Source organism: Dromiciops gliroides, chromosome 2 (assembly GCF_019393635.1).
Source record: "Dromiciops gliroides isolate mDroGli1 chromosome 2, mDroGli1.pri, whole genome shotgun sequence".
In the NCBI taxonomy this organism is placed as follows: Eukaryota; Metazoa; Chordata; class Mammalia; order Microbiotheria; family Microbiotheriidae; genus Dromiciops; species Dromiciops gliroides.
The window spans coordinates 269,061,957-269,089,070 of NC_057862.1; the positions used below are offsets into that span (position 1 = coordinate 269,061,957).

General features: G+C 33.7%; 1 protein-coding gene across 11 annotated transcripts in view; it reads right to left on the reverse strand.

The window, feature by feature from the left end:
- RALGAPA1 (Ral GTPase activating protein catalytic subunit alpha 1) overlaps window positions 1-27,114 on the reverse strand; it is a 304,015-nt gene that overhangs the window by 189,916 nt on the left and 86,985 nt on the right. For 7 of the 11 annotated variants that reach the window (XM_043989573.1, XM_043989572.1, XM_043989565.1 and 4 more), the window contains exons 12-17: window positions 24,275-24,415; window positions 22,585-22,733; window positions 21,421-21,550; window positions 18,576-18,813; window positions 15,653-15,814; window positions 4,382-4,522 (exon numbers count right to left, since the gene is read on the reverse strand). In XM_043989573.1, the coding sequence (XP_043845508.1) occupies window positions 4,382-4,522; window positions 15,653-15,814; window positions 18,576-18,813; window positions 21,421-21,550; window positions 22,585-22,733; window positions 24,275-24,415 (961 nt within the window). The remainder of the gene's footprint in view (window positions 1-4,381; window positions 4,523-15,652; window positions 15,815-18,575; window positions 18,814-21,420; window positions 21,551-22,584; window positions 22,734-24,274; window positions 24,416-27,114) is intronic. The other 4 variants (XM_043989575.1, XM_043989574.1, XM_043989567.1 and 1 more) reach the window with 1 other exon arrangement.

Sequence of the window (27,114 nt, forward strand, 5' to 3'; positions counted from 1 at the left end):
GACACTTAACACTTAGTAGCTGTGTGACCCTGGGCAAGTCACTTAACCCGAATTGCCTCACTTAAAAAAAACAAAAAACTGAAGTGGATGTTCCCAAAGTGTTTTATTTTCCTAGGAAACACAACCTCATTCTATTAAAAGATCAGTTAAAGTATGTTCACATATGGAAAATAAATATTGATTAGATATGCCCTATTTTTAAAAAATACATTTTATTGATGTTCATCTTTGTATCACAATCATTTCCCACACGCTACCTTATCTTGGGAATGAACCCTCCCTTTTGATAAAGAAAAATAATTAAGCAAAAACATTTGGTGATGAGTGACCTGAGGGCCCTCCCATCTCTTAAATGAGGAAAGAGATGTATTTCATTGTCTCTTCAACTTTTTACTGATTTTTCCCTTGTAGTCATTGTATATGTTATTCTCTTGGCTCTGCTTATTTCTCTCTGCTTCAGTTCATTAAAATGTTTTGCCAAAGTCCTCATCTTTGTCATTTCTTACTATACAGCAATATTCTATTACATTTGTATAACAAAGTTTTTTCCCCTAGCCATTCCACAATCAAGGGACAAATGCTTTGTGTCCAGATCTTTTGCTACCACCACCTTTAAAGAACAGTGCTATTAATGTTAATATATGGGGTGGCCCAAAAGTCTTGGTGTGGTTTTACGCTATTACCTAGTTCCCTTGCCCTATTTTTTTCCCTAATAATCAAGTCATCAAGCACATAAGTTATTAGTTTATAACTGCATTAAGACTTTTGGTAACCCAAAAAAAAAAAAAAGACTTTTGGTATCTTGGACCTTTGTATCTCTAACTTAGATTACATCCTTCGTGGTAGGATGGATAGGTCAAAAAGTATAGTCTAGTCATTTTTCTTGCATAATTCAAACTGAAATCCAGAATGTTTGGACCACTTCACAGCTCTACCAAAAGTGCATCAACACGCTTGTATTCTCACATCTTTAACACAAATTATTTACATCTTTTGTAGAATCTTCATCAATTTTTCATGTGGCATTAAGGAAAACTAAAGAGTTGTTCATCTCCATTTCTCTTACTAATAGTGATTTTGAACACATTTTCATATATATTGCAGTTCCTTTATTTGAAGACTGGTTGTTCATATCCTTTGACAAACTATTGAAGGAATGGCTCTTGGGAGTTAGATATATTTCTAAGTAGGGATTCTTCATATTAGTAAGCATCCTCTACATTTAGCACAATACCTGGCACACAGCAGGAACTTAATAAATACATGTCAATTGATTAACCACACATTTATCAATGTTTTTGATGAAAATATTTTCCCACTATACAATTTCTCTTCTAATTCTTCTTCCATTAATTTTACTGATACAAAAAAGCTTTTAAAGTCTATATTTAATTTTGGCAATTTTATCTTTGTATGATTAAGAATCCTTTCCCTAGGTATAGCTGTGAAAATTATATCTTGTTATCTTATAATTTCATTCAAATGCAAATAACATACCCATTTTTGGGTTATTGTGTAATATGGGGTTAGAAATTAGGTTTACTAAATTTTTCCAAACTTCTTTACAATTTTCCAAGAAATTCTTATCAAAAGAGTTCAGCTTTATCCAACACTAGACTACTGTTTTATACTGCTTTGGTTTGTGACTCATCTAGTCTGTTTCATTGAACTATTTTTCTATTTTATAACTAGTTTCAGAAAATGCTGATAGCTACCTTTGCATAATATTGTTTGAGTTTTGGTGATGTTGTAAGGCTCATTTATTCCTATTTTTTTTTCATTATTTCCCTGAAAGACTAAGGACCTTTTGTACTTCCATGAATTATTATTTTTTTTTACATTCCCTTAGGAATCTGACTGGCAAAGCACCAAATATATAAATTAATACGTTGTAATGGGTTTTTTAAAAATTATATTGGTATAGCCTAACCATGAGCAGTGATTATCTCTCCAATTATTTAGGTATAACTTTATTTCCGTAAAAGTGTTTCATAGTTTTATATATTTTACATTTATATAGTTTTATAATATTCATATTTATATAGTAATATTAGTTTATATATGTATGGAATTTCTCTTATCATTTCTTCCCCTTTTTTCTGTTAGTATAAGCCTGTAGATTCTATAGCAGATGGGAGTCATAAAAGCTTGAGTCTGAATCCTGCTTCAGATACACTGGACTGTGTGGCCTAGCCAAATAACTTAATCCCTCTCAATTTATGTTTACTCATCTGTAAAATTAAAATTACAATAACACCAACCTCACAGAGTCATGAGAATCTGATGAAATAATGTATGTAAAGTGCTTTGCTGAACTTAAATGATTAATTATTAAATACTATTGTAATCCCTATATTTTCACTGGATAAAATTAGCTTTAAATCTTTGACCATCCAACTTCACCTCTGTAGGGCTAACTAAAGTATAGGGGAGCATACTAGCCCCAAAATATAAAGGCAAAAATGACAAGAAAAATTTTGTTCAAAATAAATACAAACTGCATAAAATCTCTAGGAATTAACCTATTAAAACACACAAGATTTAGAGAAATATGACTATAAAAGATTATTTTACTAAAATAAAAGACATATAATTAGAAATAATCACTCTAAGAATTCTGCTTATATTACTTTTCCCTTAGTTGCATCCTTTATTCCACATTCAAATGACAAATAGATTTTTGCACCTAATCTAAATATTAATATAATAATCAAGGCAAAATCACAAGAGTTACACTTAAGCCTAGATGGAATGAGAACTCTCCTTTTCAATTTTTACAAGTTTATCCCATTACACTGACAGCTTAATTCCTGTCAGCAATTGTTCAGAGGAGGAAATTAGGGTTTTCTACTACTGCTACTACTTTATGATTCTTCTATCCCATTTTAGGACTAGAGAATTCTTAAGATATATGAAAACTGACTTTTTTTTACATTTGAGTGCATCTTATTAGTTAAAACATGTTGTTTATCACAGTAGATTCTTAACCAGATATTAAAAATAAGAAAAAAATAAAACCATCAAGGTGGAAGGTAATTAAATTATAAATCACATAATATACTCACTCTATTTTGTAAGTTACTTCCAGGTAAAGAAGCCATAAAAAATACCTTTTAAATTCCTCTCAAAAACACCATGAAAATATTATGACAATCTTTTTCCAACCAGGGCACCCTGAATTATGCAATACAAACACATATCACATACAAAACAATTTTAGACCATGGTTGCTTCTTTCACAAATTACAGGCAAAGCCTTTCTAAGTAATAATAAAAAGTTTCCATTTTGTAAATATTCTCAAAGAAGAGCAAACAAGACAGTTTTTTTCTATTTAAATAAATCTTCAACTTTTCATTATCTACTACAGTTATCTTGAGGTTCTACAGCAAGGCTCAGATCTCATTAATGAGGTTAAAAGATATCAGAAAAAGAATTTTAAAGCAAAACCTGTAATCTGTAATTGACTTTTAAATTGAATATTGTTGCTATTCAATAAGGAAGTAAAAGAAAGGAGGGGTGCGGTTCCCGACCTACACTCAAGACATATGTAGTTATTTTTTTAAATGCTTTATAAAATATCACTGAATCTGTGCTCACCCAAAGTAAGTTATAAGACAGAAACAAGCTGAAAATTAATAACAAACCTGCATAAGAATGTATATATAATTGTACCAAAAGATAAAACTATCCCAGGCACAGAGAAAAATCATGAAGGAGTTGAAAAGGATTTAGAAATAGAAAACTGGTTAATTTTCCAGCTCTTTCCTGATTGGGTTTACATAATATAGTTTCAATATTTTGTTTGAAATCAAGTTAAATGAAGCTCTAAAACCTTAATCATTTTTAGTGATCTATTCTTAGGGATCATTTATATTACTATTTTCTTTTCATCAGAATAGAAAATTAAAAGCTTACTGTTCATACTACATGGTATTTTTTAAAGCTTTTTTGGTGTAGTAGTACAATATTTTTGTGGCCTCTCTATTATTTTCTGAGTAACATTCATATTTATTAAAGGCAGAAAATTAGAAATCATGGCTCTCTTTCTGAATGCTCTTCTACATCAACTCTAAGCAGGTATCTATAAAGGATATGAATGAAAATTGGTATTCCTTAACCATGTGGGAAAAAACACAAAGCCAAACTTAAAAAGTAAAAATTTATAACTAAAATTTGGATATTGGCACAGCACTAACTTAACACTTCCGAATAAACTATAAAGACAGCATGAGAGTTCACACAAGTTAAAATGTTTATTTTCATTATTTTATCAAATTCCCAAACCTCCCCCTTAAAGAGTTTACTGATCAAGCAAAATTTGAAAGCAGAAGGATTAAAAAGTGATAAGGGGAATGCAGAAATTAGCAGAGGTAGCACTACCTGAAAGCTCATCAGAAAGGGGAGTGAGAACAATATCAGGCAAGAAGGGTTTGGAAGTATGGATCAGAACAGGAGCACTTTTAGCACTGCGTATATAGGCCGATGGTAGAGCACATTCACCAATGGATCGGCTTCTCATGGCTTTAAAAAAAGGAAAAGAAAGAAGTAGGGAGGGAATAAAGAAGAGTGACTATAATGAAAGGCTTGTGTCACAGAAAAAGCAGCAACAGAGAAAACTAAAAGGTACAAAGGAAGAAAACTTCAAATGAAAACATTTCAGCATGGCAAATATTGGCAAGGCTGTAAGGAAAAAAAATCAGTGGACACATAAAAACAATATTCTGGATTTAAATTTTTTATGTAAAATAGAAGTTACAATGATGTTGCAGTAAAAACAACAAATAATTAATTTAACACTATTTTCACAGGAACAAAGTTTGAAAAATCAGTAAGTTCACCAAACAGATGCTCTGAAAATATCTCAGGACAATTTTTTTTTTCCAAATAAAAAAAAGTTATTTGTATCATTATTGGCCACTTCTCTGGAAAGCAATCTATAAGGTAACCAATCTTTGGAAGAATTCTCTTACAACTAAACTTACTATTCTCCAAGAAATAAAGAAAACAATAATTCTTATTTTGTTTTTACTTACAGTTGGTGAAAAGACCTTCCCTGCCCCTCCCCCCAATTTTTGTAATCCACATAAAAAAGGCCAAATTTCCATTTTTAGTGTTTGTTCCCAGCAGAATGTCTTGATCAAATTAGTTTAACAATTCATATTAAAGATAAAGAGGAAAGTATTTTGTAAAAGAAAATAAAGGTTTAGAACACAAGAAAATATTTTCACAGACAATCAAAATGCTTGAAGGAATATAAGAGCTAATACTGAACAAGTTCAACTCCCTCATTTTATAGATAAAGAAACCAAAGCCACTGGGGATTAAATTTTACTTGTCCAGAGTATTAATAACAGGTATTGACAGGTTACAATTAACATGGAATGATAGGTTGTAATCAAAATATTTTTTTAAATAAGAACTGGACTAATTTTTCCAATTGCACTTGTTTAAAGATATTTATTAATTTCTTCAGGTAAATGATATTAATTAGCAAAATGAAAGATAATAGCAGTTTAAATCTACATAGCAATTTATGATTTACGAATTGCTTTCCTCACAACATACACAAAAGAGTATGAAACATACACTCAAGAGAGGTTAACTGATTGACCACTGGTCACACTATTAAATGTGAGGGACAGGATTAGAACCAATCCAGGCCTCCTGACTCCTAGCTAGCACTTTATTAAGAAAAAAAAAATCACCTTTAGTTCTTTTTATAAATTGTATTTGCAGTTATAAAAAGTTTTTCCTATAATTAAATCTGTCGGTCAAATTTTAGAGTCTATAGATGAATTAAAATTATATTTTTCATATTGTGGCAAAGGGACCACAAGATAGATCTAAGAATTTCTTCCTTGAAAAATGGAATATCAGAACTATTAAATATTAGCATCAGTTACCTTGGGATTTGTTCTCTATTCACATGAACAAATCATGATTTTACATACCCTCTCATCTTCCTCTATATCTGCAAAAAATTTGTTTTTATATTTTTGAAACCCTTAAAAAAACTTCTTAACTAGCTCTAATTACAATGCAAAAGGTTTGGCAAAAATACTTTCATTTCTGTATATTCATAAATTTATAAAATTATATTAGTTTCTCTCTCTACAGACTTTACTGGATTAACCAGGCTCATTCAACCTTCTATGTCAGACTAATTAAAGACAAACAACTAAAATAAAAACATTTACTAACATTCATTTTGGCACACATATTAGCAGGTTTCACAATTCCTTATATGAACAGGTATTCAGTACAGAGGAAAAAAAAAAAAACAAACAAAAAATTCAATCCATAAGGATGCTACTTTTTAAAAATCTCATTAAGGGGGCAGCTAGATGGCGCAGTGGTTAAAGTGCTGGCCCTGGATTCAGGAGGACCTGAGTTCAAATCTGACCTCAGACACTTGACACTTACTAGCTGTGTGACCCTGGGCAAGTCACTTAACCCCCATTGCCCTGCTAAAAACAAAACAAAACAAAACAAAAAATCTCATTAAAAACACTTATATTCTCTGGAAGGAGGGAGAAAAGTAATTAATGAAATGTAGATGAAACAAAGGAAAATGGAGTATTTTCTAACCATAAAAGATTTCTTACTATGTAAATTTTTTTATATAATTTATATAATATATATAAATATATATATTTTTATATAATTTATCAAAAGAAAGGATAGCGTATGTCTTTACTTGTATACATGTCCCTGTCAAACATTTGGGACACTGAAATGAGATCTGTTAATATAAGCAACACATCAAGATGATGTAGCCAAAAGGATTAATAAGACACATTCATTCCTAAAGCTAAATATTAAGGCCCTATAGCCAAAATCTCTCTCTCTCATCACTCACTCAGGGCCTCATTTGGAAAGGCTAAATACCAGCAGGCTGGCCCTTGGGTGATAAATTCTCTGGTAATTGTGACCCATGAAACAGATAAAATATGAAATGGTCCTCAATCTTGTTTGGCTTCCATTTCCACATTGATATTGGAAAAGGGATATGTGATTGTAAGTGTCACAATCCCCAGACCAATGGTCCAAAGTGGGGGTGACAGGGAGAGTATGCTAGAAATTCTCAGTAGGCCATGGCATGATCCCAATTGATTCACCAAAGAAGGTGAATTCACAATAATCTACAATTCCATCCCCATCTCTTCCTTTGTGCAATATTCTCTCCACTCTCCTACACTGCTTATGTCCAGTAGTTATGCAAACTCCCAACTTTTCCCATACCACTCAAGATATAGGTCCTTCGGGTCATTTATAATTTAAGTAAGACCCAGATACCCACAAAAGCAGCTGCATAGGCAAAACTGCCCTACCTCCAACATAGCCACACCTTGATCTTAAAATCACCCCATGGATATGGAATAGGAATCACTGAATAAATGTTCTGTCTCCCCTATTCATTTTTATGGAGATAGTAGTCCCACAGGATAAGTAGGTATGAATGGATTATGTTTTACATCATAGACTTCATCACATTATCTTTCCTACATAACCCAAACTTCTTCATTTTGTCAAAGTCACCACGATCCTTCCAGCTACCTTAGGTTCACAATTCCAGTCATCCTCTAATGTGTACTCTCATTTGGCCTACATATCCAAAGAGTGGCTAAATGGGGTAGATTTTACCTCCATAAAATCTCTTTCATTAATCCCCTTTTTTTTTCCACTTATAGAGCCACTGTACTAGTTTGGAACCTATAGATAGCTACTGTAATAGCTTTCTAATTGTTTTCCCAGACTGAAATCTCACCTTTCTCCAATTCATCCTCCAAACAGTTGCCCCAGTGATTTTCCTCAAACACAATCCACATCATGTCATTTGCCTACTCAATGAAGTCTTCTACTCCTACTAACTAATGAGATCTTATAATCTGATCTTTATCTCTTTTTAAAATTGTTATGAGTTTCATAATGTATGTGTTAGTGGTGGTATATGTATACAAAATATAAAGAAGTAAATATACATATGTACTCAAAAAGCTTTTACTAATAGGGATGTAAAATAAAAAAATTTGAAGGTTACTGCTGTAGACCACCAACAAATATTAGACCATTTCCAAAAGTGAGATCACTGTCCTTTAGCCAATGAGGACTATTTTCAAATGTCAGATACTTGTCCAACAGCCAATGAGTTCATACTCGGCTGCAAGGATCACAAAAATAATGAATTTGGAGTCAAAAGATGAGGATTCAAATCCCATTATCTCTGCTATTTATTACTTGTATGGCATTGGGTAAGTCACTTCTACTCTCTGGGCCTTAGTTTCATCATTTATAAACTGAAAAGGATGGACTAACTAGATAATTTTCCTCCTGGTTCTACATTCTATGATCCTATATAGATATTTTTACTATAAATAAAATGAGAAGATATAAGATTTTACAGCTAAACAGAAGGATGGCAACTATAAAGTAGATTTTGTTGTATTCCCAAGGTTATTAAAAAACAAGATTTAACCCGACACTTGTCCATTCTACTCTTATAAAAAGCTTGGGCAAGGGAAACACCATGAAGAGAATTTCAAATTTATGCACCACCATCTATTAGAGAACATGAATGAATGAAAAAGTACATATTGAGCACTAAACATGCCAAACACTGAACTAAGCACCAGGCAGCTAAAAGCTAAGTTAGTCACTGTCATCAAAAAGATTTCACTCTGATGTTGGGTGAGGGAGACAAGGGAACACTACAAGAAGTGTACTACATAGTAGCAAGGCAAATACTAGAAAATGGTCAGGGATTTAAAAGTAAAGCAAAGCTGAAGCTAGGCCTAGATGGTGTGAAAGACTAAGGCAACCACTAGTTAGATGCCCCAGAACTGGAATTTCTGGTGAGAAAATGAATTCCTGATCCAAGACAACTCTGAAGGACTTATGAAAAATGCAATCCATCTACAGAGAAAGAACTGGTGGTACCTGAATACAGATGGAAGTAAACTCTGTTGTTGTTAGTTCCTTTTTCTAAAGTTTTTTGTCTGCATGTATAACTTATATTTAATTGCTTGAGTTCTTAAGGGTGGGATAGGGAGGAAGGATGAGAATTTGGAACACAAAGTTTTAAAAATCGATGCTACTATTTGTTTTTACATGTAAGGTGGGGGAAAATTCTAAATAAATAAATGAAAGAGAGAATGAATTCTTCCAGGACATGGTATCTAGTCCAGGCAGCAAGAAAATTCTACAAAGAAGATAACCAGACCATCCAAATTAAATCAACATATACCCTTTGTACTCGGTGACTTCTACATGAAATTAGACATGACAAACAGTAATAAATGTAGGGAAAAAACCACTAAGCATTAACAAAAGAGACCAAAGGTATATAAAGCACTCAGAAGTCCCCAAACTGTTTATTATGAATACTTTCTTGAAAAATTTTTAAGGTTCTAAATAAACACAAAAATACTGGTTACTGATTTGGACATCATTTAGCTGTGTGTTGACTGGTCAAAATTAACACTAAATCAGAAGAAAGGATAAAGAGAAGCCATTCCACTTGATTATAAAAGATCTAATCTGACCATCTATATAAACTCTAGAATCTGAAAAACAGGAAATAGATACAAGTAAAGCTGGTTACCACCAATTCTTTATTTTTAACAGATGTAAAATAAATCACTACAAAGATCCTAAATAAGAGAGCCCAGAATTTGTCTTAGCCAATATATACACTTGATCTCCTTGACAAGTAGAGTCATAAAAAGCAAGGGTACTTCATTTGAAAAGTGAAAACTTCATTTGCAAACATTATGGTGGAAGATGAAGATTACAAGCAAGATTACCAAATAAAGGGGCAGCTAGGTAGCACAGTGAATAAAGCACCGGCCCTGGATTCAGGAGAACCTGAGTTCAAATCCAGCCTCAGACACTTGACACTTACTAGCTGTATGACCCTGGGCAAGCCACTTAACCCTAATTGGCACCCCCCCCCAAAAAAAAAGATTATTACACAAAACAGCATCAAGCAATAGAGGAGAAAAGTAAATCTATAGAGATATGATTGAGACTCAAGTAAACTAGACCATTCTAAGAATATTCAGAAATGAAACTGGAAAAATAAATATGAAATGAAGCATGTACCAGAATTTCTATAATGGAAGCATGACGTTTACTACATGTACTGTATAAGAAAGTATGAATGATACTCAAGAAAATGAAGTTGGAAGCATCCAGACCTGACTAAATACCAAAGAAAGTCATGCTAAGCACAACAAACACCTCAGAGAAGGAGAAATCACAAAAGAATATAGTTGATATTGCCAAATCATGGTCACCAAAAAGATGAGTAACTATCACAGAATTTACCAATGCTAGAAAATTTTTATGAAAATTGTTTATAATTCATTGCTAAAGTTCTCCTCAGTTGTCACACAATTCACTGTGAGGTACAGGGAATACAAAATTAATGATCTGATTATCAATAACAAGAAAGGTATTAAATAAGGCATGTTTCTGCATATTTCTGTATGGTGCTGTCATTGAGGATTTCCTGTACAGAGTCAAAATGGTGTGGAAATTTATTTTGATTTGGGGACCCTACCTTTAGGCTTAGATTAGAAAGCCTTAGGCCCTCAGGGTCTCTTCTGTGTGGGAGGTGCTGGTGCCCCTCTCCCTCAGCTTCAGCTGAGCCAAAAAGCCCTGTGGTCTGTATGAGACACCAGGTCAGACAGCTGGGGGTAAAAAGCCCCCAGCTCCCTCCACCATGAGCGGAACTATCCAAGAGATCCTGGCCCATATAGGCCGGAGCTCTGGCATAGCCTGTGCTGAGGCACAGGATGCTCGAGCATCCCCCCAGCCCCAGCCGCAGCCGCAGCCCTGACTGGTGGATTAGCTTGGTGTGTGGGTACAAAAAGCTCCGAGATTTGAGTGGAGAAAAGAAAGATATATATAGACCTGGGGGTTAGACAGGGGGCTCACAGGAGGACTGGAGGCCAAAGGACAAGATAGAGAGACTGGGCGGACAAGATTAGAAGTTCCAGGTGCAGCAGGTGGGAAAGAGATGCAGTGGAAAGAGACGCACCACAATGCAGTCAGGTTGTACATTTTATTTCCCTGTAGTCTTAATTTTAAATAGTATCTCATAAATAAACTCTATTTTGCTTATCAATTTGGGAGTGGAGCAGTGTGGTGGAACTTTATAAATGGCCCATGCTAAGTTAATAGCAGTCAGATAGCCGAATAGTCAAAAGCCCCCAGATTAGTCCTCCAGTCAGATTAGCCCCAAATTAGGCCTAGTCAATTTAAAATATTTTCACAATGGAAAAGATAATCTTTTTTTTTTTAAGTGAGGCAATTGGGGTTAAGTGACTTGCCCAGGGTCACACAACTAGTAAAGTGTTATGTGTCTGAGGCCAGATTTGAACTCAGGTCCTCCCGACTCCAGGGCCGGTGCTCTATCCACTGCGCCACCTAGCTGCCCCTAAAAGATATTCTTTTTGATGATGAGGTCTCTCTAAAAGCTGTTTTCAGACAGCATCATGCTTGTAGCATTGAACAAAGGAACACTAAATAATGTCTTAATGAGATCTACGTGAAAGCTACTACTATGCCAAGAAAACAAACAAAAAACAAACCCAATAATAACAATCCATATAAGTCAAGTGCATATAAACTATATATTGCACAAATTATGAAATACAATTGGAAAAGGAGCCCAGTTAGTCTGTGTGTATGCATGTTCTCATTCATGTTCGGGTTCTTTCTCTCACACAATGAAGATAAACAGATGTGCTATTCCCAAAACTGAACAGAAGGGGGAGAATGGGATAAGTGGCATTTAGGAAATTACATGGACTTTTAATGTGAAGTTGTTCCCTCTTTCCAAAACATCATTTTAATATCTCTACTCAACATTACAGTCTCAGAAAAAATAAAAATTTTAATTGGCACAGAGCAATGGAAAAATATATAGTCGGTGTCAAATAGGCTGCAGTAGATTATCAAGAATGGCCTGTGCACCAGAATGTCACATAATCAAGTACATGAATGACCAGAAAAGGAGTCATGCCAAATCCTGTAGTAAACACAGTGCAAAAACCTAGTGTAAGGCTCCCAGGACATATGTGTATACACTCTATAAAGGACTAATGGAAGGTCATGGACAGAAAGCACAGAGGAGAAGAAGGAATGGAAGGGTTGTAACTTGTAGTGGTGAAGAGAATATTCTAATTTATAAGAACATGAAGCCCGTGAATGTAGCAAGCACCCATTAACTAAAATTCCAATAAGCATACTGATATGATGGAAGACAATTTTTTTCATTAAATCCTTTTTTCATGAAGTCATTTTATTAACTGTTCATGCTTTTAAGGAGGCATTATGCTGGATTTCAAGTCAGATATCAGAATTCTAATCCTAGCCCTGCCACTAAATATCTACAGGACCTTCAGCAACTCCCTTTACTTCTCTAGACCTTAGGTTATCCTCTGTAAAAGGAGGGAGCTGGATCAGGTGACCTCTAAGGGCACTTCTACCTCTATATCTATGAACTTAAGAACTATGTTCAAACCATTTTAAGAATACAAATCTATTCTTTTCATAGCTTAATGAGAGAAATATAAAAGGGAAAAAAAGATGAAAGATGGAAGATGAGCACATAGTCAAAAGCTTATACCATGTATTTTCTTAAGAAAATTTTCCAAGGAATTACATGACCGAAAATCTTTAAATAACTTTCACTTGTTAGGTTTTTGCATTAAAATAAACTATAAGGGGGCCGCTAGGTGGCACAGTGGATAGAGCACCGGCCCTGGAGTCAAGAGTACCTGAGTTCAAATCCGGCCTCAGACACTTAACACACACTTGCTAGCTGTGTGACCCTGAGCAAGTCACTTAACCCCAATTGCCTCACTAAAAAAAAAAAAAAATTAAAAAAAAAATAAACTATAAGACATTATAATACTGTTTAAGTTACTTTAACAGTGAAAAACAATTAAAATGGATATCTAATATATAGTCATCTAAAAATCAATACATTAAAAAACGCTATAGAGGGGCAGCTAGGTGGCATAGTGAATAAAGCACCGGCCTGGGATTCAGGAGTACCTGAGTTCAAATCTGGCCTCAGACACTTGACACTTACTAGCTGTGTGACACTGGGCAAGTCACTTAACCCCCACTGCCCTGCCAAAAAAAATAAATAAATAAAATAAATGCTATGGAACCCTAATTTTAAAAATGTTTTCCTTAACATTTCAATATTCTAGACTTAAGAAAAGATATGGGAAAACTGTGAAGAGAGAAGGCTGATTGGGAAAAAAAAAAAGACTAGACAGTATAGCTCCAGATGAAATTATACAGATAAGAAATGAAATATTAATTTCTTCAAATTCAATAGAAAACCTAAGTAATTCAAAATGCTAAACTTAGAACAAGCAAGTTTTAAATTAACTAAAGTCCAGATATACATTTTAATTACATATTAACAAAGCACAGTTAAGTTACAGCAGTGCTTCAAATTATATGCTATGTGAATAAGGTCATTAAGGTTTTGCTATGTTCAGGTATAACAACAACAAATGTAATTGATAACATACATAATAAGTTAACTGAAATAAGAGTTTGACCTCATTTTAAAATTATAGTAACGCAGTTTCCTCAGAAGACGTAATTTTCATCATCTGATAGGCAAATTTATATTGGCTCCTTTCTTAATAATATTTTTAGTCTGATAATTCTTTGATAGGATTGTTTACCTTCCAAGAAGAAATGTACTGTCTTTCTATAAAAAAGCAGTAGGAAAGTTTATCATTTTCATATGAGTTCGAGGCAATCACCACATTGAAGTTTAAATTTTTTTAATAAGGTTTATTTCTGAAAAGTGAAAATAATTACTACCATAAAATACATTGCAATAAAAATTAGTAAAAAGTTAGGCTAAGGCCATTTACAGATTTAATTAACACTCCCAAAGCAAATCTACCAAACATTTACTATTACATACACATTTAAATTCCTTTATTCTTTCCTAATATCTTTTTTTGTACCTTCTAACCCAAGGCCTATTGCTGACAAATATGATTGTGTCTCCTGTGTTCATTTTATAGGCACTAGACATATGAACATGTGACATCTTAAGAACTTAAAAAATATTAATCACCTATCACGATTTTCCATTGCTTTTTTTTGTCTCTTCTTTCATTCCTAATTATGTGTTTTTTTGTAAACAGATGCATTCCAGCAACATGGATTTAAACTGAATTTTTAAAAAGAAAATCCTACTTTCACCAGTAACAACTATTTTTTAAAAAAACAGGGCAGCTAGGTGGCACAGTGGATAAAGCACAGGCCCTGGATTCGGGAAGACCTCAGTTCAGATCCAGCCTCAGGAACTTGACACTTACTAGCTGTGTGACTCTGGGCAAGTCACTTAACCCTCACTGCCCCACCAAAAAAAAAAAAAAAAGATACCATATAGTCAAGCCTTTAGGTAAGGTATCATCATCTTACTTTTACATATAAGGTAACAAAGGTCCAGAGAAGGTGAGTGGGTTATTCAAGGTCACTTAACTACTGAATGTTGGAAATGAGACTTAGAACCACAGCATCTCAACTCCTAATTCAATGCCCTTTTCACTATTCTACAATAAATCAAACTGAAAAGATAGGTGTCAAGGTACAGTGTGGCTGTCCGTAAAATATCATCTCCATTATTGTTTCCTTCTAATTTCTCAAAGGAATGTCCTTCTTGTTTATTAAAAGTGACATAGGGGCAGCTAGGTGGTACAGTGGGTAGAGTACCGGCCCTGGAGTCACGTGTACCTGAGTTCAAATCCGGCCTCAGACACTTAACACTTACTAGCTATGTGACCCTGGGCAAGTCACTTAGCTCCAATTGCCTCACTAAAAAAATAAAGAAATAAAAATAAAAGTGACATAGTCACTAAAGATGAATACCATTGTTCTGGGGGTCTGCCAACTGGGAAGGAAAGATAATTCATTGGTGGGAATTCCTAGAACCAGCCTGACCCCATAGCTTTTTTTTTTTTTTGGTGAGGCAATTGGGGTTAAGTGACTTGCCTAGGGTCACACAGCTAATAAGTGTTAAGTGTCTGAGGCCAAATTTGAACTCAGGTCCTCCTGACACCAGGGCCAGTGCTCTATCCACTGCACCACCTAGCTGCCCCCCCCCCATAGCTTCTTGAATGTAGTCCCCTTTATTTTTTTTAGGGATGGAGGAATATTTATCACGTTTAGAAGAACTAAGCTTCAATATTATATTATATTTTCTACAACTGATATAACTACCTACTAACATAAAAATTACTTAGATTTGAAGCTTTAAGTTCTGTAAAAAAAAATCAATGGGTTCAAATCAAATGGGTTTCAAATTTATAAATCTGAAATTCTACATCACAACTCTATTAAAATTAAGTGTGTCTACAGTGAAAAGGAATTTGCAAAAATTATCAACACTGATAAAAAGGCTCACCCGCATGATATGCATTCTGTTAAACCAGTGGAAAAAATATTGCTGCTATTATTTACTGTCAAAATCAATTGATAAGAAAATAGTATATTTACATAAAGTGCTGACTATGCACAATAATAAGCAAAAACCATTCAAGCTTCAACTTGAAGTATTATTAAGCATGTACTATAATATTTTGCTGTTTTCTACTGCATACATACCAACTGTTTTCTGTCGAACTATACTTCTTGCCTTTTCAGTTCCTGGAGATCCAGTAGTGGTTGCACTTCGCTGTCTCATTGGGGCTTGTCCAGGTTGATCACGGCTCCATCCTCTGGAAAAGGACTTGTCAACTGAAGCCTTTTGGAACTCATGCCCAACTCCTAGAAACATGTTTTCAATCTCTCAATTAATCTCTCAATTTACCATCAACTGAAAAAACAAATGTCCAAATTTCATGTGCCTCAGATAAATAGAAAGATCCTTACATTAAACACACGTTGCAAGGTAAAATGTTGTGTCACTGTTGCTACAAGGTCTCCTTTTGCTATACCCTCCCCCACCAAAAGCAATACTTTAAAGATAAACAATTTTATTAGTATAGCTACTCCCCCCCCCCAATAAAGATTATACTGGAGAGGGATAAAAGAAGGAAAGGAGGGAGGGAGGAAGGACAATTGTGATGGAAGAAAAAAAATAATCACAATCTTATTTTTATGTTTGTTAAAACTTGTGCCAGAAATAGAAAGAGATTATAACTATCTCTACATTGCCACAATGATTCCTAAGGAAATCAAAGTCCTAAGAAAAGGTTACTTGATTTTATAAACTTGATTTTACAAACTGGGCAAATATATCTTCAAAAACAAACACTCTGTGGTCAGTTGACTAAGCCTTGGATAGTATTCTCTTACCAGTTTTATGTAAATGTTCATTTATTTTTAATTAGGTAAACTGAATAAATTAAATGCCTTAGAATAAATTTTTTCAAATTATGTCTTCACAGGACTTACTGCTAAGATGCCACCTAAAGGGGAGACAAGCTGCCCAGCTCATATACAATAACTATAGCAAAGTCCTGAATCTTACACCAAACTGAATAATGATCAAGAAATGCAACAAGATAGGGGTAGCTAGGTGATGCAGTGGATAAAGCACTGACCCTGGATTCAGGAGTACTTAAGTTTAAATTTGGCCTCAGACACTTGATACTTACTAGCTGTGTGACCCTGGGCAAGTCACTTTAACCCTCACTGCCGAAAGGAAGGAGGGAGGGAGCGAGAAAGGAAGGAAGGAGAAAGAAATGCAACAAGACAACAGTGAATTCTTTTAGCCCAGAACTACACAAAAAGATGGGTAGAAACCTACTGTGAAATAGGAAAAGACAAGCAAAGATAGTGTTGGTGCAAGCAAATATGGATGTAACAGAGTATTACATTGTAAGAAATTACAAAAGACAAGTTGAGGAAACCCTGGAGAGTATAAACCGATGCAGAGTGAAATGAGAAGACCAGAACAGTCTATACAATGATAATAATATTGTAAAAAAAACAAAAAAAAACTTTGAAAAACTTAAGTTTGATCAATACATGTTTTGGGAACACTTGTGATGAAGCATATTAATCATTTCCTGACAGAAAAGTGATAGACACAAGGCTAATAAACATTCATTTTGAGGCACGGCCACTGAATAAATTTGTTTTGCTTAAGTATACTTACTTACTTAGTAGTTTTTTCCCCCCTTCCTTTCAGTTAAGTGGAGAGGATCAATAGTGATTCCTCCTCCACCCCCAAAAAAGAGCCATGAAATACTTTACACATTCTCTCCCTGCTCTGCTCCTGACTTTCCCAAGTTTTCTACCTCTAACTCTAACTTTTTACCCTGGTAATGCTTTTATCCCTTCTCCAACTGGTATTTACAACCAGAATCTCCATTTAAGGCCAGCCTTGTTCACTTTTCTACTTCATCTGCTCCCAGTTCTTCAGATTTTTACACTTTACCTCCTTACAAGCACCTACCCTACTCTCCCCCAACTTGCCTCTACATACGTTTTAGTTCTCTTTTATGGATTATCTTTCTCCCATTAGAACATAAGCTGGAGAGTACCAACTGCCTTACTTTCTGCTTGTATTTGTATTCCAAGTGCTTAGCACAGAGCCTGGTGCATAGTATACCTAGAATAAATGTTCTACCTTTCTTTAAAAATTCACAGAAGGGGGGCAGCTAGGTGGCGCAGTGGATAAAACACTGGCCCTGGATTCAGGAGTACCTGAGTTCAAATCCGGTCTCAGACACTTGACACATACTAGCTGTGTGACCCTGGGCAAGTCACTTAATCCCCATTGCCCCGCAAAAACAAAAACAAAACAACAAAAACAAACAAAAAAAAAATTCACAGAAGAAAAAAAATTTAAAAAAATTTTTAAATTAAAAAAAATAATGAACAGAAGAGAACAAAAGATAGTCCAAAAGTTAGTATAGATAAGCAGGACAGTTTTGAAGATAACATGCACAAATTATTAGATATTCAAGTTTTATATACAGTCCTCTTTTGTGTTCTAAATGTATATATATGCTATCTTTTTATATTTAAGTTGAAAAGAAAAAAGTCTTCAATATATACATTTATATATTAGCAAATTTTCCTTCCTCAATCCTAAGAGGGGGTTGGTTAGATATGTGTAAGCTAATAACAATCATAAGGAATATGAAAGATAAAAAAAGGAATCATAGTCTAAGAGTTGGAAGGGACATCAGAGGACATCTATTCCAACCCCCTCATTTTACAGATGAGGAAACTGAGATTTAAGGAACTTGAGAGACTTGCCCAAAATCACACAGGTAGTTAAGTATCAAAAGCAGGACTTCAACTTGGAATATTAATAAAAGGGAACACCATTCTTACTATATCCAGTGTGGCTAATTTAAAACAAACAAATGAAACACACTTTAGCCAACTAAAATCTCCTAGATTCTGGGAAGGATTCTGACTTAAAAAGTGTTCCGTAATTCAAAGGTATTTTTTTTTAATTTGCTTTAAAAATAACATAGCCTTCAAATCCTGCTAGTAGAAACACAAGCAGCTTTGAGAGACAATCTGTTTTTCCTACTGAGTAACTAAAGCAATTTAGAATATTTCTTACCTTTGCCTTTGTGCTTTTTTTGTTTCTGTTCACTTAGCTTATCCAATGGTAAATCATTTAGGTCCAAGTTATATAAATTTCTAGCTAGTACTTTAGTTAGTGTCTCCATAGTCAATGACCACTCGGTGGCCAGCTCTTCCCAATATGTGAGTGATGACAACACAGACAGCAAGTCATCCCAAAGCTCCCGGGAGATATACACATTTAGATTGGCTTTGATCCATGCTACTATAAGAGTCTATAAAAAGAGTTAAAAGCAACAATTAAGTATACTGGCAGTAGCTTGTGACTTTAGAATAATAGATATTCAACCATCAACTATTCATCCAAAAACAAGAAAATGTTGATTACTTTATACCTGGTAATTATTTGTGGGAACCTGAGAGAATATGATTGGTACATCCCATTATGAGTAAAATGCCTATCATGAACATTTTCAATAATAAAGTTATGCGGGGGCAGCTAGGTGGCGCAGTGGATAAAGCACCAGCCCTGGATTCAGGAGGACCCGAGTTCAAATCCAGCCTCAGACACTTGACACTTACTAGCTGCTGTGTGACCCTGGGCAAGTCACTTAACCCCCATTGCCCCACAAAATAATAATAATAATAATAATAATAATAATAATAATAATAATAATAATAATAATAATAATAATAATAATAATAATAATGATAATAAAGTTATGCCCTATTTTTATAACAACCAATAATGGCATGGTCCCAATACTGACATGGAATTTCTTTAATAGTTTTTACCCTTCATTCAGTCATTCAAAAATTTTAAGAGAATTCACATTGTATAAAAGGCAATTAAATGCTTAATGACATTTCTATATGAAATAAACTCTCCATAAAAATTTTATTTCAAATTTATTAAGAGCTAAATAGTTTTTACCCTTCATTCAGTCATTCAAAAATTTTAAGAGAATTCACATTGTATAAAAGGCAATTAAATGCTTAATGACATTTCTATATGAAATAAACTCTCCATAAAAATTTTATTTCAAATTTATTAAGAGCTAAAAATATTTGTGGGTATCTAATGAATAAGACATTTATAATATACACATTCACATCTGAATTATCCTTTTTAAAGTCTATACTTTCATATAGCTAATAGGCATATATGATATATAGTATACATGTACACTATATATACTGTACTAAAATATGAAAGCTCAGAATTCTAGAATATATGGCATATATATAGGGTATGGATATATATGTGTGTGTGTGTATACATGTGTGTACACACGCGTATATACATGTGTATTTATCCACATGCATACATAATATCTATATTTCTGAAATTTAATCTGAAATCTATTTCATGGTATGAACTTCATATCAGTTGTAAACATTTAAGAGTAAGCATGGATTTGAACAACGAGCTTAGTTTTAAAATTCCACATGAGCAATGGATTAAATTATTTCCTGTGACTGTTAGGTAAATATTGAAAATATACTATAACAAAACGTTTAAAATGTAGCTTTACTTCAAAGGATTTTAAATCATTTCAAGAGGGGCCTGAGTATATATTTTGCCCACGTTTAAAAGATGTATTCACAAACAGTTTGATTAAATAAGACTTTTTTTTTTAGCTAAATCCTAATTGAATGTCAGTAGTTATATGAATAGCCAGAACTGGAAAGTCTGTGCTACAGAAAACTTTTACTTAACATGATCACTCTATCTAGGAAGATTTGTGTGTTCACTGTATGAATTGATCCTAGCATCTTATAAGAGCTAGGTTTTAGTTGGTTATTTTTTATTAAAAATACATATGCAAACAAAACATCATTTCACAATTTATAATTCTAGCATGAATAACCAATAATTTATACTACAAATTAAATGCTGTGGAAGCATAGTAAAAAAAAACAACCCTTTTATATTTCAGTCAAGAATATAAAGAAACAAATATTTCTCCAAAGTTTTTTTTAAACTTTTCCCTTTAGGCGAAGTATGTAAAAAGTCAAGAATAAGAAACTAAGGCCCTGGAAAATGGATTAAGGGTGATAACCAAATCTAGAAGAAGAAATGTCTTGTCTAGTTAAAACCATCACCTTCTCCAACCCCAGAAAGGATTAGTTATGATCCATCTAAGGATAGTAACTTTTCCCCCCATTCTGAAGGGATAAGGACTTTATCAGAGGGAGGTCAAAAAGTGAGAACTGGTCTTAGAAGGATGATTCTCCAGGAGCATTCTGGAAGGATTCAGTGAGTACTCTTCCATTAGATGGAGTAGAATATTAACCCCAAACCATGTCTTTTCCAAGATTCCTATAAATGTTATTTTAAAAAGTCTTGTGTGAGAGAAATGTCAGAAGGCATGAAGGGACTTTGCCAGTTTGGACATTGGGTAGACTTGTGCCTAAAAGATGACTCCATTAGCAATATTTTTTTTTCATCAAGAGTGGTAAACATGAATCTTGAAGGTGATTATTTGAAGTGAAGATACTTTTAAGATAAATATTTCCTTATAATCTTGGATATTTGGAAATACTGAAACAAAATAATAACAGCATTACTTAAACAATCTTTTATACTTGTATACTTTTTCAATAATTCATAAATAAATCATAAACTTATTTTAGTTGAAATGAACTTCTATGTTCATAATATTCCATATCTATGTACATATAGATTATATATATGGTCCTATAACAATAGATCTTGAGGAAGAGAATAATTTTTTGTTGTTTAAGCTATAATTTCACTACTGAGCTCTTTAAATGATGTCTTCCACATGAAAACTTTCTAAAAGGACATTAAAATTCTGTTGAGTTGAAACTAATCCAAAAGCTTACACTAAACTTTTAGAGAGGAAAAAAAATATTGCCTGAAAAAGAGGTCCTGCAAGTCGACCTGCTAGTGTCATATTTTTTCTTCCTTGGAATTGCAGAAAAACTTGTGATGGCATTTTCAGAACAGATTCTGTGACTCTGAGCAATACAAGCAACATCTGTTCCCTTAAAAGAAAAAAAATGAAACATTAACCTTTCCTACTCATGAATACTTACTTTTGCTTCATATTTAACTTTTCAAATTGAATATATCTGATTTCAAGAACAGTGTTATAGAAACAGACAGATGGTATAAAAGAAGATTCACTAGCTGTGTGATTCTAGGCAAGTCATTTAGCCACTGTCTCAGATTCCTTACAGGTTTGTTTTGAGGATCAAAGGAGATAATACACGTAAAGCATTTGGTAAACCTTATTAATTAGTGTCCTTCCTATCAATAACATGACACTTGCTTCTGTAGGTTCTCAAATTGTGCCAATAATTGTATCAAAGAGGGGACAGTAGGAGTTTAAAGGCTGAAGCTTAAAGCCAGCCTTAACTGAATCCTCTCCCATGACGCCTTTTTTCTCTGCTCTAGGCCAAACTCTAGTAAACATGTACTATTGAGGCACTTGTCAGAGGCAGAACCAGGTCTTAGTTTTGACTATCAAGATTTTCTTGCAGAACAAGAAGGATGAACTCACGAGATTTTTTTTTAATTAAAGAATTGTATTTACAAATGGAGATTTTTTTTTTAATGACAAAACAGAACAATATGCCTCATGAAGTCAATTACATAGATAATGAAGACAAAATCTTCTAGTTTAGCATTTCTTCTTGTGTGGTTAAATTGCAAATTGCCCAGGTACTACTCAATATGTACTATAGTAGAACATGTCCATATTTAAGAAGAACAGTTCAATACAGACAAGCAGGAAACCTTTAATGCCATTCAGGTATTATATGTAACTAATTAAAGACACAAAAAATTTTCAATTTAATCATTATATCTCAACTTTCTTCTCACCCCAAATTTGGCTCAACACTTAAAATCTGATAGAGAAAGGCTGAAACATGAAATAATTGGAGAGGTGAATAATTTTAGGTGTTCAAATATTGTTAAAGGAGATTCTCAAAATAAGTCTGTGCTTATTCCTCTCACAAATGATACATATTTCTATAGACATTAAAAACATACAAAAGATAATGGAACTTTTTACCAAGTCTTCTTATCCATTGATATTTGTACAACCATGAACCGGTAAATATTAAGAATACGTTTACACATATCTGTGTGCTCATCCAAAAGACTTTTAATTTCATTTGCAGGTTCAAGAAGAAATATATTTGATGAGTTGACTATAAAAACCTAAAAGAAAAAATGAATACATAAATCAAAAATGACAATATATGCTGATAAAAGAATTTAAATTCCAGGGAAACAAATGTTACTAAACAAATTAAAGTCGTTACCCATTAAATTCACATGGCTAATTATATATTTAGAAATGTTTGGTAAAAATAAGGAGATCCTTAAGATACTTATCACATAGGTACCACCTTATTTCATGCTATTATCCCCACTGACCTAGGACTACTACAATCACCTCCTAATTACTCTGCCTGCTTCAAGTCTCCCCATTCCAATCCATTCTCCCCACACGTGCCAAAATGATTTTCCTTAAGCACAAATCTGACCATGCCACTCTTCTACTGAATAAATTCCAGCAGCTCCCTATTATTAGCTTTGAAACCCTTTCAAAACTTGGCCTTTATGTTAATATTCTCCTAAATACATTATTTCCCTGCCAGCACTCTATGGTCCAGCAAAACTGGACTTTATTCTGTTCCTTTCCATTGGCATGGCACTCCATCTTCCCTCTCAATGTCTTTGCACTGACTGTCCCCAATATCTAGAATGCACTTGCAACTCTGCCATAAAGAATTCCCAAGCTGCTTGGAGGCACAGCTTAATTATCACTTTTCAGATCCCTCCCTCCCCAATCCCCACCTCTTCCCAGCAAAACAAAAAAACCTGCTAGTGTCCACACTATATTAGACTACTTTATATTTATTTTATACTTATTTTGTATGATATGCAAACTCATTGAGAGCAAGGATTATTTCATTCTTCTCTTTGTATTCCGAACTCCATAATAAGGCATTTAACAAATGCTTTTGGCTGGCTGCCTCCAGCAAAATCTATGACGTCTAGGGAAGATAAGTCACTCTTTCTCTGTTTTGTTTCATTTATACAATGAGAACTGAACCAAATAATGGATACAGTTAATTTTATAAACCAGAAGAAAAGCCATAACAAGTCTGTTTTAAAACAGAAGTTATAAAAGCTCTCAGTTAAGCTGAAATAAAAGAATCATGATAATTATGTAATTTTAACTTTCAAGAATTATAAATAAACAAGACAGAATTTTCTGAAAAGTAATTCAAAAAATGTCATATAAACTCTATTCACCTCAATGCATCACAGGGTTCGTCATGTCAGTCAGAATAGATAAGAGCTGTCATTTGTCCTTCATTCTCAAAGAGGACCACTGACATTGGGGTGATGTCATGACTTGCACTGACTTGGATTTAAGTGAGGGAGGGCTGTGCAAGATCACCAACCTCCCTTTCCTCCAGAGCCATCTGGGTCCAATGGCAAGATATACATCAGGATGACTAGGGATAGTCCCGGATGTTTAAGGCAATTGGGATTAAGTGACTTGCCCAGGGTCACACAGCTATTAAGTGTTAGAAATGAGATTTGAACTTCAGGACCAGTGTGCCACCTAATTGCCTCTTAGAGAGAGTACTATTGCTACAATGGTAAAATTAAGATATTAATCAATAAAACTTTTAGAAAACCTTTATTGTGAATAAAAATATTTGAAAAAATTAATCAGCAAATACCTGAAATACTAACTGAGCACCAGCTCGTATATTTTGGTCTGCATCCTCCATGTCAGAACTTTTATAGAGAGTATTTTGATAGGAGCCATTTTTGGTCCAATTGGAATTTCGAACATTACTAGATGCTTTGGTGACTTTTTCCTGAAGCAAAAGATAAATATCTTAATCAAAAACTGTTAATTTAATATATTAGGGATGTCAGATAAGCCATGGCAGTTCTACAGCCTCAATACATGCAAAACAAAATTTAAAATACAGAAATATAATAAAATATAAAATTTAACAGGTTATATTGCTCAATGTGAACTAAAAACTTTTTAATAGCTTCTATGGAAAATGAGATATGGAATCACTTAGGGAAAGATAAAAGGACTACATGGTACACTGAGGGAATACATTGAAGTAGGATAACCATACAATTATAATGTCCCAGTTATGTGGTTTTCCTCCAACTCCTATCTGAGCATTTGAGCAAAGTCAGATGGTGGGAGTAATCCAGAGTTGAAGTTTGACATGGGATGAGCTATGACAAGATAAGGGGATGAATAATTAAAGAGTAAAGGATAGTATAGAATTTATTTGATAACTAATCACCTGATTGCTGAGAGGTAAGTAGTGAGAGGTGATGGGAAGGGAGGTTTCAATGAGGGTAAAAAATATGCTTTCACCCCTTTTAAACCTAAAGTAAAATGGAATGATAAAATAAAGGAACGTTAGAATTTTTGTTTGAAGAAGTAGAATAACTGTGGCTCAATTAGTCAGTCAGGCAATAATCATTTATTAAACACCTCCTATATACAAAACTGGCTATGTGATACAAAGAAAGACAAAAGACAGTCCCTACTCTCAAGAGATAAGAGTTTAATGGGGAAGACAATATGGAAACAATATGGAAAGCAGTTTGGTAGACATTAGATATCAACCAACATTTCATACAGTATACCAAGATAAGGTCAAAATAGATCCATGATTTAGACATAAAGAATGATATCACAAGCAAATTAGGGGATCATGGTAAATTTTACCAGACAGATCTAAGGATAAAGTAAGAATATGTGACTAATAAGAAATAAAAGCATAAGGAGATTTAAAATAGATGATTTTAATTATGTTAAATTCGTAAGGTTTTGCACAAACAAAACCAATGCAGCCAAGAGTAGAAGGAAAACTGAAAACTGCCCCCCCCCCCGCAAAAAAATACAGCAAGTTTCTCTGATAAAGACCTCATTTCCCAAATATATATAGACTTGATTCAAATTTGGAAAAATAAGAGTCATTTCCCAATCAGTAGATGGGCAGATGAATAGGCAGTTTTCAGATTAAGAAATCAAAACTATCTGTAGTCATATGAAAAAATGCTTGTTCTATATGACTACTGATTAGAGAAATGCAAATTAAAACAACTCTGAAGCACCATCTTACTCCTAGATTGGCTAATATGTCAGGAAACGAAAATGATAAACATTGGAGAGGATGTGGGAAAATTGAGACACTAATGCAGTGTTGGTGGAGTTATGAATTGATCTAACCTTTCTGGAGAACAATTTAGAAAACTGTGCATACCCTTTGACCCAGCAACACTAGGTCTATACCCCAAAAAGATCAAAGGAAAAGAAAAAGGAGCTACATGTACAAAAATATTTATAGCAGCTTTTTTTGTGAAGGAAAAGAACTAGAAATTGAAGGGATACCCATCAACTAGGGAATAGCTGGATATGTTGTGGTATATGGTTGTGATGGAATACCGTTATACTATAAGAAGTGACAAAATGGATGGTTTCAGAAAAACCTGAAAAACTATGAACTCAAGAAAAGTAAAGTGAGCAGAACCAGGAAAACATTGCACAGCAATATTGCATGATAATCAACTTATCTACTAATCAACTTAGCTATTTGGATTAACACAATGATCCAAGAGAATTCCAAAGGATTTATGATGAAAAACACTATCTACCTCCAGAAAAAGAACTGATGAGAGTCTGAATGCATATCAAAGCATGTATTTTTACTTTTTCATTTTGTGTTTTTCTTTTCCAACATGGCTGATATGGAAAAGAAAATGGGCCAGCTAGATGATGCAGTGCACAGAACTCTGGGCATGGATTCAGGAAGAACCATTTTCCTGAGTTCAAATCTGGCCTCAGATACTTAACTAGTTGTGTGATCCTGGGCAAGTTACTTAACCCTGTTCCTCATCTGTAAAATGAGCTGGAAAAGGAGTGGCAAACCTTTCCAGTATCTTTGTCAAGAAACCCCAAATGGGGTCATGAAAAGTTGGACACAACTGAAAACAACTGAACAAAAACCTGGAAATATATTTTATATGACTTTACATATATAATCTATATCAAATTGCTCACCTTCCAAGGAAGGAAGAGGGAACAGAGGGAAGGAGAGAATGTGGAACTTAAATTTTTTTTTAAATATTAAAAAATTTTTTACATGTAATTGAAAAATATTTAATGAAATGAAAATTTACTGGGAAAACAATATGTGAACTATAGTGTTAAATAAACTTAAATGCAAAAATAATTCACTGGAAACAACTCCTTATTCATTTTTCTGACCTTAACAAATCCCATCTAAAAATGTGCATTTCCATGAACAGACCAAACTTGTAAATGATAAATATCTATTAAGTACAATTTGCTTTTCTTTTTACATATATAAGAAATTTAACAAGTAATTTTCAAAACCATCCTTCTTGTCTGTGATTCTTTCTGGCCTTCTCTTCTGTACTTAAAAATAAAATTAAAAAAAGGAAACCCTGTTCCTGTAATCATCTTTTCCTGTTTTTTGGGTATACCTTATCGAAAGCTCCATTTTCTCTTTGCTCTACC